The 15,339-nt window shown below is 38.0% G+C and overlaps 1 protein-coding gene across 2 annotated transcripts in view; it reads left to right on the top strand.

The window, feature by feature from the left end:
• LOC120514561 (catenin alpha-3-like) overlaps positions 1 to 15,339 on the top strand; it is a 2,459,329-nt gene that overhangs the window by 1,805,860 nt on the left and 638,130 nt on the right. For both annotated transcript variants that reach the window (XM_039735001.1, XM_039735009.1), the window contains exon 10: positions 72 to 164. In XM_039735001.1, the coding sequence (XP_039590935.1) occupies positions 72 to 164 (93 nt within the window). The remainder of the gene's footprint in view (positions 1 to 71; positions 165 to 15,339) is intronic.

Below are 15,339 nucleotides of genomic sequence, written 5' to 3'. Positions count from 1 at the left end.
TGGCATATGTTACCATTTTTACATATGTTTAAGGGAACAAGGACATTCATTTCTAATATATTTGTTTTCAGGTGGCTAATCTTGCAACCTCTATTTCGGGAAATGAAGATGGAGTGAAGATTGTTCAAATGGCAGCAAGCCGCATGGAAGCCTTAGTTCCTCAGGTAAGGCTGCTGAATTAAGTTTAGCAGTGAAATCATATCATTAAGGTGTAGCTAAATTTGTGTTGATGGAGGAGGTGGAATGAAAAGGCAGCATGATGACAAATATGAAGCTAACTTGGCAGTTAGCTGAATCTGTCAGTATAGACATTTCTTCTCCCTTGCAGGGGTCAACCAATCAAATATTTGCAACAATCACATCCCTACACAACAAACAGAACTGTTCATCCTTAAGCAACTATCAACAGGCCAAACAACCAGATATGCACACACAAAGGTCTTGACCACAGTTCATGGCATATGGCTACCTTGCTGAGATGTATACTTGCATTTCAGAAATGTATGGTAATGCCACTGACTACTAGTGTTGGACACAGAGCACAGACTCCTTTCTTGGCCACTAGTCGAAGTACCCAGCGTTGTCCAGGAATATTTTATAGAATGGATTAAGGAGAGAAAACAAAGGTTTTTTAAATGGTATACTTAGTTGTTATTACTAGTTGTCCCATCTGTCATCACACTGCCTCTCGATTAATGTCTCTGCTGTTATGAGTCGAGAATTTGTCCTTTTTGGAACTGATTGGATTCCAGAATCGCTGTAACTCCTTGCTGATTTGTAACCATGAATACTGTCTGAGTCATCCTTTTAGTTTAAGGTGGACTGTTTAAAAGCGGACAAACCAGGAGTTAACCAACAACTCTTTGACTTTTGTTTGTATTGCGTTGCACTTTCACTCTCGATCAGCCCATCCCCAACACCCAAAGAACATGAAACTCCTTTTTATATTACAGTAGATAGAAGCAGTATGGGTTATGTCTGCTAGTCTGGCTTCAGTCTGTTAAGATGTTTCACTTGCTTTGAGTCACCAGGTGGCACTAGTGTGCAAACTGTAACACAGAGAAAAAAAAATCACTGGGGCCCCCAGGGTTAAAGTTTTCTTAGCTACAATACGATACAATACACTAAAATTTATTTTTGTATAGCCCAAAATAACATAAGTGTTGCAATGGGCTTTAACAGGTCCTGCCTTTTGACAGCCCCCCAGCCTTGACTCTAAGAAGACAAAAAAAAAACTCCAAGAACAAACCTTGTAGAGAAAAAAATGGAAGAAACCTTGGGAAAGGCAGGTTGGATGTGCAGTGGATGTCAAAAAAGAGGGTAAATACAATACAATACACATAACAGAACACAAGTAATCCTCAATACAGTATAATAGTGCGATATAAGTATTATAAGTACAGAGCAGAGTAGAATTCAACAGTAAATGATACCACATAATACGAGTCCTGGAGACCTCGGACAATCAAGCTGCCTCCCCATATTGGCCTTTCCACAGTTGAATCAGTGCTGGGCCTACCAATCCAATGAAAGGAACCCTCTACCCAACGATTCCTGCGATCCTCCTTCAGAGATGACTTTACCTTAGGCAGGAAAAATAACTTGGCAGGTGGGCAGTGGCACGAAGTGCCACATTTGAGTACCGAAAAGAGAAACATAATAGGTGAGGGTTAGTAACAAATTCTAACTATCATATTACTTATGTTTTAGTGCTAATGGGTAACAACAGAGATGTATTCTGTACAGTTAATCGGCGGCTCTAGTCAGGGTGTGCTAAACTGAAGTAGTGAGTCTTCAGCCGGGATTTGAAAGCTGAGACCGAAGGGACATCTCTTATAGTAGCAGGCAGACCATTCCAAAGTTTGGGGGCCCTGTAACCAAAAGCTCGACCTCCTACTGTTATTTTGTAAGTAATGATAAGTTCAGACAAGTAAGCTGGACCTTGGCCATTTAAGACTTTATATGTTAAAAGGAGGACTTTTAAATCTGACCTAAACTTAACTAGGAGCCAGCGTACAGATTTAAGAACTGTAGTTATGTGATTGTATTTTCTTGTTCTTGAAATAATTCTTGCAGCAGTATTTTGGATTAACTAGAAGACATATAAAGAACAGTTTAAACAATTGTCCTCATAGTTGAAAGTGGACAGTTCATAGTGCTTAATTAATGAAGAAAAGCTGACAAAGCAGGAGTTAACCAACAACCCTTTGATCCTCCTTTGCATTGCACTGAACTTCCACTCTTGATCATATTACAGTAGATAGAAGCAGCATGCGCTATTGCCTAGGTAAGTAATGTTAAATTCTGATCATTTCATCTGCTAGTCGGGCTTTAGTCTGTTTGGACATCTCACTTGTTTTGTGCCAGCAGGTGGCACTGGTGTGCAAACCGTATCACACAGGAAAAAAACCCCAGGGTCAGACTTTTGGGTTCCAATTTAGTCTGTCATGTCCCTATGCAAAACTGAGTCCAGTGTGTAGGATTGTACAGGAAATATACAGACAGACATTCTGTTTTATATACAGTAAAAGGTACTTAAGTGCATGAAGTTTTGCCCCCTTTACATATTCCCTGATGGGCTCTGTCTTTGTAAAACAGATGTACTGAAAGATCCCCTGTCTTCTTATTGTTGTAATTGTTGTTTGTTATAATATTTCTTTATGTCTTGAGCTACTGTGAAAAGCTCATTTTCCCTCTGGGAGAAATAAAGTACAACCTATTTATCTATTACAACAACATTAATTTTTGAGACACATTTACATACAAAACATGTAGCTCAAGTGGTTCTCAAGATGCTCCAGAAAAAAATAGAAATTATAAAGAGTAAATAAAAAATTTTAAATACAAAATATGACTAAAATAATAAATAAATACAAACTAATTATACATATTATATTATACATATTATAATAATACATAATAGAGATACACAAATAAGCAATTGAAATGGTAGTGTCCTTATGAATTAAATTGCTAAATTAATTTTTTAAGTTTCTAATTATTATAACAATAACTCTGATGCTATGGTCAGATGGGCTGGGAGGATAGAACAATGAAAACTCCAGAAAATGGAACTGTAGGTGTTCCATGGCCAAAAGACCACATGACACCTACTGGATACTCTGCTACACATACTGTAAATGTGTTGAAGTACATCATTTTTGTTAGGGTGTGCTCTCCTAGAAGATTTGAGGTAGTGGGCGGTCAGCAGTTGGAGTACCCACAGTCTTTCCAACGTCACAGGTGGCAGCAGAGCACTTTGATCAGATGGCGGCGGTGCAAGATGCTACCATTAAAAACTAGAAAAGAAAACGGAGAATGGTAGAGGCTAGTAATGCTTGAAAATCTATACAGAGGATTTTATAATCTGTTAGAAATGGTGCAAAACAAACATCTATGGAAAATTGGAATTTAAAAAGTGGAGCTGTAGAATTTATTTAAATGTTCCACCGTATTAAGCTAGCATATTGACAGTGATCTACTGGTAAATTGTGGTGTAAAAAAAGTTTTCCTTACCACTTCTTTTTTTGCTTAGCTTATTCCAAGCAAACCAGTATTTTAAGGGTCTAAGATTTCGATTAGGAATGTAAAGGGACAGGCACTCTAAAATCAAGTATTTTAAAATTAATTCCAAATGACACAAATAAACAACGTAATGATACTATGATTTGTGGGATTTCTCTCATTTTCTTTTACTGGTTACGATTCTTGCTGATGCATTCTGAACTAGCAGTCTTTCTTAAGTAGAGCATAACAGGAAGCTAACTGGCTAAAAAATTAAAGCGTGAATTAATTTTTCTGCATCTTAGGATGTTACAAGAGGTCTAACCTTTGCAATATTTTTAAATAAAAAAATGTAGTATTAGTAGTATTGTTAATAAATGTGGATGAGTTTAGGAGAAGAGGGAGTAGATATGTTGCTGATTCTATATCCATAAGGGAGGAGCGGTTTGGTTTTATGCCAGTAAGAGGAACAACCGATGCAGTCTTTACATTGAGACAAATCAACAAAAAGCGTGGAGAAACAGAAAGGTTTGCATGTGGCATTTATTGATTTGGGGAAGGCTTATGATAGAGTGGCACATCAAGAGGTTTGGAGGTGCTTGAGGGAGAAAAGAGTGCCCGAGAATTATGTGAGGATTGTCCAGGATATATATGAAGGAGTGAGGACTCAAAGCAGTTCAAAGCGCTTTTGGGGTACCAGACAAGATCCCAGTTTGAGAAGGTCAGTGCCAGAGATCTTCTTTAAGTTCTTACCACTCTCTGATCTGGTTAAGGATGTATTGAGTCATGGGATAAAAGATCAATCCCCCGGTGCAGGCTTTTTGCTGATGACATTGTGTTGTGTTCCACCAGAACAGAGGAAGTGGACAGAAAGTGGGAAAAATGAAGAATTGCTTTGGTAGCTAGTGGACTGAAGATAAAAAGGAAGAAGACAGAATACCTGAGTTTTAATGAAGATCTGAGTTCAGAAGTTAGACTGCAAGGAGTGCTATTAAAAAGAGTGGAAACGTTTAAATATCTAGGATCAGTGGTAGCCCAAGATGGGAAACTAGATGGAACAATTCACAAAAGATATGAGGAGTATTGTGTGATTAAGCTGAAAGTTAATGGTAAGGTTTTTAAGACAGTGGTAAGACCGGCAATGATGTATGGAGCTGAGACATGGGAGGTAAAGGAAGTGCAGGAGAAGTTAGATGTGGCAGAAAGGTGACAGGCCATTGTGGTTTGAGAAGATGGATGGGAATCTGAATACTTTGGTGCTGCTATTTATAGTGGAAGTGAACCAACCACTCCACAGAGGCCTATCTAGGAACACTGTAAACATTTAGATGGGTCCAGAATAGTCTTTACTATTTTGGTGTATTTTGTCTTGTGTTACTCCTTCAGTGTTATACAATACAATACAATTTATTTTTGTATAGCCCAAAATCACACAAGAAGTGACGCAATGGGTTTTAACAGGCCCTGCCTTTTGACAGCCCCCCAGCCTTGACTCTCTAAGAAGACAAGAAAAAACTCCAAAAGAAAAAAAATGAGAAAAATGAAAGAAACCTTGGGAAAGGCAGTTCAAAGAGAGACCCCTTTCCAGGTAGGTTGGGTGTGCAGTGGGTGTCAAAAAGAAGGGGGCCAATACAATACAGTACAATACACAGAACAGAACAAGTTCTCAATACAGTATAAAAATAAAAATTTTAGAAGTACGGAGCAGAATTTAACAGTAGATGACATCACATAATATCATTTGGATTTGTTTAGAGTCCTGGAGACCTCATCCATCAAACTGCCGCCCCCATTTGGCCATTCCACAGGTGAAACAGTGCTGGACCAGCCAATCCGATGAAAGGATCCCTCTACCCCACAATTCCTGTGATTCTCCTTCAGGGATGACTTTACCTTAGGCAGTCAAAACAACTTGGCAGGTGGGCCGTGGCACCAAGTGCCACATTTGAGTACCGAGAAGAGAAACAGAATAGATGAGGGTTAGAATCAAATTATAACTATCATGTTACTTATGTTTTAGTGCTAATGGCTAACAAGAGAGATGCAGTCTGTACAGTTAATCAGCAGCTCTAGTCAGGGTGTGCTAAACTGAAGTCGTGAGATTTAAAAGTTGAGACAGAAGGAGCATCTCTTATAGTAGCAGGCAGACTATTACACAGTTTAGGGGCCCTGTAACTAAAAGCTCGACCTCCCACTATTATTTTATTAATCAATGGAATCATAAGCAGACCAGCATCTTATGATCTTATTGTGCACTCTGGTTTGTAAGTCATGACAAGTTCAGACAAGCAAGCCAGACCTTGACCGTTCAATGCTTTATATATTAAAAGGATTTTGAAATCTGCCCTAAACTTAACCAGGAGCCAGTGTAAGGATTTAAGAACTGGAGTTATGTGTTCATATTTTCTTGTTCTTGTAATAATTCTTGCAGCAGCATTTTGGATTAACTGGAGGCGGTATAAAGAACAGTTTGAACATCCAGTGAACACCGCATTGCAGTAGTCAATCCTACTAGAAATAGATGCATGAATTAATTTCTCATAATCCAGTTTATTTAGAAAGCACTTTAATTTCCCAACTTGTTATCTATCCTTAATAAGCATGGCTTTTCAGTTTGGATATCTCTGGGTTGAAGGCAGCTCAAAAAATCATAACACATATGAATTTAAACCCTCTGTAGTGTCCTTTATTCCATTCTTATATGTCGACTTGCAGCCAATCAAGTTTTGCATCTCTTTCTTAAATTACCGCTGGGCCCATTCCTGTTATGCAGCTTCCTCCAAGGGAAATCCTTGCCCATCAGGCAAACAATCCCAATAGATTATCAGTTTCAACACTGAGACTGAAAGTGAAGAGCTTTTCTTTTCAAGTGCTTTTCGAGACTATCAGCGTATGTCCCCTTCTGAGCTCTATGTATCTCTCCGATTTACTGTCCTGCTGATTTTATTGCCTGTTAATACTCTGCTGGGGAAGCGATCGGACCAGAATGACACAAAGCTCACTGCATTGTATTCAAAAATTAAAATACTCTTGTGTAGGGCTTTTTAAAAATTAAAACATAAGGCTTATAGCAGCTCTTTTCCAGTTTGCAGATGTTCATAGACAAATCAAGTACATAAATGAAACTTTATCATAATATCCCTAAAGGCCATTTCATTGAAAATGAACATCCCAGTGGGGGATCAAAGGCCATGACTTTAGAGTAATTTCTGCTTTTTGTGTTAGGACACTCCAACATAAATGCCATTATATTAGCTCGTTTTCAGGGTATTTTTATCCAGTTTTTCTTTAAACCCTTTCAAAACAATTTTGAAGGACAAATATATCTCAGTTAAAATTGTAAGACTGGTTTCTCAGGTGTTTTGTTGATTATACTGTAGCTTTGGGTGAGGCATCTGTCTTCTCTTGCAACCAGGCACAGAAACACTCAATGACTTTAAACAAAATTAGCAATTGAGGACAATATCTTACAAATTACAGGATAAGGCTGGTGTGGCCTTGTAGAACGACAGCCAGTTAGGAATGAACTTGCAAGACAGAAGGTCGGCCACATAACACGGTTCAGACTGAAGAGTTTTCGGAGGTTAAGGCAATATTTCTGTTAATCTAAAGCAGGGGTCCCCAACTCCGGTCCTGGAGGGCCCCAGTGGCTGCTGATCTTCATTCTAACCCTTTTCTTAATTAGTGACCTGTTTTTGCTCCTAATTAACTTCTTTTGAATTAATTCCATTTGACTTGCTCTTGAAGACTCGGACCCCTTAATTGTTTTTTTTCCTTAATTAGCAGTCAAACAATCATGAGACACAAAATGAGCAAAACATGACCAGCAAACTGTGTCGATCATACAATATCTGAAAATAAAGAAAGATGAAGTTCTTAGGAATGCTAATCTGCTCAGATCCCCAAAACATTTTAACTGTAATCTTAGAAAAGCGATAATTTCAGAAATGTATTCTATTGCACAATGAGAGCAGCATGGAATTAAATAATGGGTTTAATTAACAAAAAGAATTGACTCCTAATTAAGCAACTAATTGGAGTGAAGTTGGTTGGAGTTTGAGGCCCTTACTTAGTTGGTCTTCTGTTGGTTCACTCACTTCAAATTTCATTTCTATTTGGGTGCCATTTAAGAAAAGATATGAAGCAATTTAGAGGAACGATGAAGAAATTTAGGGGAACAAATCTTAAACAATAAGTCAATTGCAATTAATTCAAAAGTAGTTAATTAGCAGGAAAAACAGGTCGCTAATTAAGAAAAGGGTTAGAATCAAGATCAGAAGCCACTGCAGCCCTCCAGGACCGGAGCTGGGGACCCCTGATCTAAAAGATAACTAAAAACGTTCTTGTGTTTTGTGATTATTTCTTTGACACAGTGCCACAATTTAACACATCCATCCATTCATCAATTTTCTCAACGTGCTTATCCAGGGCATTGTCATGGTTGTGGTTTCCCAAGTGAAGGAAGGTCCACAAAGACAAAACAGAACCAGGGTGCATTCTTGATCAGACCATCTGTACCAAATCTGTCCATATATCTATATAAGAGCTGGATGTCCCATTAATTCTCTCTCCTTGTAACTCCAAAATGATCAAATTAAGAAAGGGAGACTTCCAGACAGAGCAAAAAAAAAAAAAGAATCAGGAGATTTCCAAGGAAAGGCAAGAGCCATTTTAGCAGCAATCGTCCCTAACATAAATTAATAACAGATAAATGAAGCGAGGAAAAGTGTAGAAGTACAGACACAGACAGACAGTCGCAAAACCTATACATAAATGTATCTGCAGTGTTCAGGGAGCAAAAGTGACAATTTGGGTCTGATGACAATCCCCAAGCAGCATATCATTTGCAATAGTAACATATTATAGGTGGACAACTTTAAACTGAGTTTGTGGATAATTGGGATTCCTTAAAAACAATGAGAGAATTCTATTTAATTGAAGGAGTGGAAGGGCAATCTCTGAGCCATATTGAAGTAATTGATAGTGGGCAATATGATGCATTACAAAACACTGCACATAACGTAGACACTGGTTTGTGACCAGTTGACAGAGTATGTGAGAGATTATACAAAGGCTGGGAAGTAAGGGTAAAAGTGATTGGAACCTCACAAACTTTAAAGAGATATCTTAGTCGTAAGTAAAAAGAAAAAGGAAGATGAGGGGATAGAAAAGAAAGATTTTAGAGACTTGAATGTTCAAAGGCCTGATTCATCAAGTATATCATTCAGAGTCTGAACATATGGAACATTATGAGACCATGTCCAATGTGCAGGACCAGATTGTGAAAATTAGGAGGGTATGTGTGCCAGGCCGGACAAAGGACAAGACGCTTCTCTCCAACTGATGATATATTTTTAAAGCTCGAATGATTAGAGGACCCATCTTGGAAGCCCTAAGCTTAATACCAGAGAAGAAAAGGGTGTAAATAGAACCTGGAGAAACTCTAATAACTAAGACTATTAGAATTCTTCTTATGTGCATATTTAATTTATTAAACATTCTGTTTGATAGTATGTAGAGTATGGTGAGTTATGGAGTGTTTAACAAAGTTTAAAATGTAATTTTATTTTCTAAAAATATTGAATATATGTTTATTATATGTGTTGGAGTCTGTATCTTTATTCATATTAAAGATTATTTAAAAAAATATATGTATTATTTGGTGCCTTAACTATCTATCTATATATTATACGGTACCTTTTCTATCTATCTATCTATCTATCTATCTATCTATCTATCTATCTATCTATCTATCTATCTATCTATCTATCGCTTTAGTTTCTGTAATATAAAGTGCATTCAATACAAAGAGTAACATACATTGATTATTTTCTTGGTTGCACTTTACAAGTGATATACAGTAGTTAGTCAGGCGGTGATATTTGATTTCATTTTGTTTTGAGTTTGTTTCTGCAGTGTAAGTGGAGTAAACATAGGGGTTTAAGAGGAATTTGGAATATGGATGAACTTTTAACAACCAGAGGACTGCGTGGTGGGAAAAACCTTCAGCTCATCTTAAAAAGCAGCAAACGTGGTTCCTATGGTGACCTTTGGACAGGGTGATCTTTTCCTTTGCATCTTGGATGAATTGCCAATCATCTTTTCGGAAGCCATTTCCTGACATTGTTTTTAAAATATGTGTCTCCAGTGATGGTCTAACCAAATAGATGCAATTGGTCATTTCTAAATCTACTGCAATAAGTGCAGTTGGTGACCCAATGCTTGTGTCCTGCACTGTACTACCAATGGTTCCACACTCTGGGGTGGCACTACTGCTGATGCGGCTCTAGGATAGGCTGCTTTTTAACTTTGAACTACATAATATGTGCAATGTACAGTATTTAGATTGCATGTTTAACACGGTACTCTGTAGAAATGGAAGTCAATGTGTTGTAAAGGTGAGAAAGTGTAAACCTGTAAACAAGTTTATGTCAAGGGCCATTTGTGTTAGAGTGAATTATGTATTTAAAAATAATTTAAGTTTTGTGGTCACTTGTCTTGCTCCTGATTTCAAAATATCCAACATTTTCCCTTGAAAAGAACCGGTCATCAACCTCCTTTTAGTCCCACATTCCCTTTGTGACACTCTAAGATTAATATTCGTAGAGTAACTAAAGTGGAATTACCATCAATTTCCAACTTTCACTAAAGTTAAGCGCAGGAGGACAGGCAGCAAAGGCTAACCATGGCTCTATTTCTGTAATCAATTTGCAGATAGGGCTCTCCTCCCTAACAAAAGAAACATTTGTTTCTGCTACCCATCTACACGGCTAGTTACAGTAAGTAGCAAAATAGAATATTGTCATTCCTGGAAGAATAAAAGCAAACTAAAGAAGGCAACTAGCTATCATACACAAAGCAGTTATTTTAACAAATTATTTAGTTTCCATAGAGATTGAAAGTAAAAATCACCTTATGTTCTATTTTCACAGCTACCGGAGGGTTGATTAGTAATTACAAACATAAGTGCATGAACTAGGGATATCAATATACATATATTTTTTCCTAGGGAAAAATACTGCGTGAAACTTTTTTAATGTCACTTAATACAAATTTAAATAATTGGATGAAAACACATTACTTTAATAAACTGACCAGTTTTATCTCACTTATGCAAGGTGGCAGTTTTCATTGTATACATGAAAATACTGAAACATCAGAGAAATCACGAGGAAGAGGGATTAGATTCATATAAAAACAAAATTAATTAGTTGTTTAATTAAACGGACTGTAATACAGTACCAGGACACCTTCCTCGTTCTAAATTCTTGAACTTTTTTTATGATTCCTTGTACATTAATATTTCCAACCATGTTTCCACTTCTGCTTTAACTGGTTTGAGTTATTAATACAAGTAATTGCACCGTTTTTATTTTTTTATGGGCACCGGCATGTTGAGTTGCTAACATTACAATGCTGCTATGGAGCACGTCTCTGAAAACACCAGAATTAACAAAATTGACACAATGACATCATGCATGTCATTGCACACCTTTGCGGATATCCTCAAAAAGGGATAAAAAAAGTGTGTGTGTTTAGTTCTTCTGCTTTGGATTCCATAGTTTCTGACTCTTTGCTTTATCTCCATATTATAGATAGATTGATAAAGTATCTATCTATATTACAATTTTTTGATTAGCGTTTAAGTAGCGACAAACAATTGGACAGTTCTCTGGTTTTGTCTTTAGCTTCAATTTACGTTTCCTCGCTTGGTCATCTTCATCTCTCAATCCGCCTTTCTTAGGGTAAGCCGTAACATCCGTGCTGATACTCAACTGTGTGTCAGTAACACTGAAACAAGCTGTAAGTAGACAAGTAATGCTGAGAAAAGTGCCACAATCTAAACTGTCATTGGTGTTGTTGAATCGAGTTGCTGGAGAAGATTACTGTGAACACCCTAGACCGCATGATCAACAGTTGTTAATATTTCTGGTAATGCCCAACTTACACTGGAATCAACTAGAGTCAAGCTATAACAATAATATTCAATAAATGTTGTGGAAGATGACCAGAGACCTTGCCCCACTGGGACGCCTGGAGAACGGAAGGACCAGGAGAGGAGCAATATCTTCCCTGGGATGCAAGAGGGCAGCACCCCTGGATAGCATCAGGGCCACAGATAAAGAGCTGGGAAGCTCAACCTTGTGGGGGTCTGTGGCCACCGCCTTGGCATACAGCACTTCTGTCACACCTGGAAGTGCTGCTGGATGTTAATTAGGAAGCACCTGGGGCACTTCTGGGTGCAGTTTAAAGGGGGCCACCGGAGTCAGGTGGAAAAGGATGGCAGATTGCAAATGAGGAGTGGAGGCGGCAGTGAAGTAAAGGAGAAGAGAAGTTAGAAGGACTGAGCCTTGTGAGTTCATTGTGGCTGTGTGTTGTACAGAATTAAAATAAACATCTGTCTGTCTCAGTGTCTGTCTGTGTCTGGGGCATCTTTCACAATGTCTTATTTGGAAGGTTTGGAGAGGGAAACAGAAAAAGATGGCATACTGTAAGGCTGAAATGCAACTTCCCTGTGCGGGCAGGGTGGTCTCGTGGCCTCGGTACCCCTGCAGATTTTGTTGGGTTTTTTTTTTCTCCTGCCCCCTGGAGTTTTTTTTGTTTTTTTTTTGTACTCCTGGCCATCTGACCTTATTTAATTCTTTGTTAGTTAGTATTACCTAATCTTATTTTTATATTTTTCTTTTTTCATTTTGTAAAGCACTTTGAGCTACATCATTTGTATGAAAACGTATGATAGAAATAAATGTTGTTGTTGTTGTTGTTCTAGAAAGGAAAACATTTTAATTTTTGGAAAAGTCTGTTGAGCCTACAAGGGCAGCAAGAGTATGAAATGACAATGAGGATACTATAACAATTTAAGCGTAGTGGGTTTTGAACTGTAGTTGTTAAAATGTGTTAACAGAGTTATGTGTTATGAAAATATATATGTACAATATCATTATGACATTCTACTTGTGTCATATTTTCATTCTTCAAGTGTTTGTCTCCCAGGCATTTATTTTACAAACAAAATGTAAAGCCTTGCACCCCATTCAGGACTTGTTTCTGGCTTGTACTCATTGCTGTTAGGGTAGACCCTAACTCTCTGTGTCTCTTGCCAGATTTTCAGGGGTGGAGATACTCACGTTAAGTAGCAGAGGGCATTAACCAGTTCGGTGACAACTGGGCGACAGTCAACTTGGTGAAAGACAACCCGGAGAAAAGACAAGTTGGCAAAAGACAATTCGGCGAAGAAACAACTTGGCAACATCCTTTACCAGTTAGGTAACAGGTTCAAAGAGATTTTTTAATTATGTTTAAGTGACAACGTGATTTAAAATGTTGACAATAAATTTTAAATAATTGATGAATGAACTTTGTTCTGCAGATGGAACAAACTCTATCTTACACTATCTTCTGCAACCAAAATTGCAAATCCTTTATATAAATTGTATTGATTGTAGTTGTATAATAACGTTATTTAGAATGCAAAAGGTGACCTGCGAGTACGGTTTAAGGAATATGTTTACTCTCAACGTATTGGGACTCTCATAAAGCATTTGTGGATTTTCCGGCGCCCTACATTGTCATTTAAATATCATTAAAAAATCTCTTTATTACCTAACTGGTAAAGGATGTCACCGAGTTGTCTTTTTGCCGAATTGTCTTTCACCGAGTTGCCTTTTCGCTTAATTGTCTTTCGCTGAATTGTCTTTTCGCCTGAGTTGTCTGTCGCCCAGTTACCCCTGAACAACATTAAGCCACCCATCCATTTTCTCAACCAGCTTGTCCAGGGCAGAGTCGTTGGGCACAAGGCAGGAACAACACCTGTACGAGGCGCCAGTCTATTACATGGTACTGTACTGTCGAGTCAATCAGAACAATTTTGAACTAACATTAAAGGATAAGTTTGGTCCTCTGGGTTCTCCCCTTTCCTTTCGTATTCCAAAGACATGCAGGTTAGATGAAGTGCTGTTTTTAAGCTGGTCCTGTTGTGTGTGTGAGTGTGATGTCTTCTTGTGATGGACTGGCACTCTGTCCACAGAATGTTCCTGCATTGCATCTCATACTTACTGGGATAAGCTCCAGCTTCCTTGCAACCTTGCCTTGGATAAGAAGGTTTGTAAAATAGTTGGAAGGATGAGTTTGGTATTTTTCAAGTTGAATTATTTTTTCTCAATCATGGTTTTTATTAATTTGCCACATTAAATTTTCTTCTAAAATGAACCATTATTGATAAATTATAAACAATATAACGAATATGTCCACTTTAATGTGACAAAGTTTCTGATTTAATAAAAAGTGCCTTCCATGCTTCTGAGCTATGCTTATGATAGCAGAAGTAAACTGGTAGCAGTACATTTTATCATAGATTCTTGGCAGTATTTTCCTGAGATCAACATATGATTTCTTTCCACTTGTCTGCTTGCAACAGCTAGTGTGGCTGGAGTGTTGACATTTTCCACAAGGTGTATCACCAAATGGCAATTACAATACATTACTACACAAGAAGTGCCGCAATGGGCTTTAACAGGCCCTGCCTTTTGACAGAACCCCCAGCCTTGACTCTCTAAGAATACAAGGAAAAACTCCAAAAAAAAACCCATGTAGCGAAAAAAAATGGAAGAAACCTTGGGAAAGGCAGTTCAAAGATAGACCCCTTTCCAGGTAGGTTGGGCGTGCAGTGGGTGTCATACTGAAGGGGGTAACTACAATACAATACACAGAACAGAACACAAGTAATCCTCAATACACTACAATAGTGCAATAGAGATATTACAAGTACAGAGCAGAATTCAACAGTAGATGATATTGCATAATATGATTTGGATTGTCTTCCTCCTAAGTCATCCGGGTGCATGCTATTCTTCTTTCGTCTGCCCAGTTGGATTTCATCAACAGTTATGATCTGTCATGCACTGTAACAAATGATGCTCTGCACAGGAGTGTCTAATACAGTGGCAGAGCTGCCATTATGCCCTGAAATCATCTGATCCGAGTATGCAACTACTGTCAGACCATCATGACGGTACAAGATTCAAAACATGCGCCAGCCCCAGCAGAACATACATAATGAAATAATTTTTCCTCTTATGCCATGTGTACTCAAATTATATTTTTTATATGCAGTGATGAAGCACGTAATGAATCACATGCAAACAATGTACAGTATTTTGATGCCAGTTGTGTGCTCAAATTAGATTATTTCATGGCATACTGATTTTTATAATCATATGATTATCTTTCTTAAATGGTGCCTCATACACCAACAAGTTCCTTGTTTCCTACTATAACCTCGGTGTAATCTCTAATTTGTGTCAACATCAAACAAAGGAAAATTACTATTTGTTACATTTTCATAAATTGCTAGGTCTCCCATGGCCGTGCCGTTTTCTAGCATTGTAGTCTTCACCTTGTCTTGCTTCTTCTACATTAAGCTCATTTCACCACGTGGAAACTGATGTAAGCTGTGAACTAATTAGTCTAATTTGTATGAAAAACATTGTAATTCCTGATTGTGCATATGGCTTTACCTAATTGAAATCAAGAACCACATAACCCACTGTGTTGTTGTATATTACATAGCCAAGGAGCAAGATTCATACCAAGTGGTAGTGTGGTGCTTGTTAGTCAAGTGTGCACATCCATCCATCCATCCATCCATTATCCAACCCGCTACATTCTAACACAGGGTCACAGGGGTCTGCTGGAGCCAATCCCAGCCAACACGAGGCACAAGGCAGGAAACAAACCCCGGGCAGGGCACCAGCCCACCGCAGTCAAGAGTGCACATTGGAGTTCAATTGACCTTTGCACACTTGACAATAAATAACGGAACTGATGACACTACAT

This window comes from Polypterus senegalus, chromosome 1, assembly GCF_016835505.1.
Source record: "Polypterus senegalus isolate Bchr_013 chromosome 1, ASM1683550v1, whole genome shotgun sequence".
NCBI lineage: Eukaryota > Metazoa > Chordata > Cladistia > Polypteriformes > Polypteridae > Polypterus > Polypterus senegalus.
This window is presented reverse-complemented; position numbering and strand designations above follow the sequence as displayed.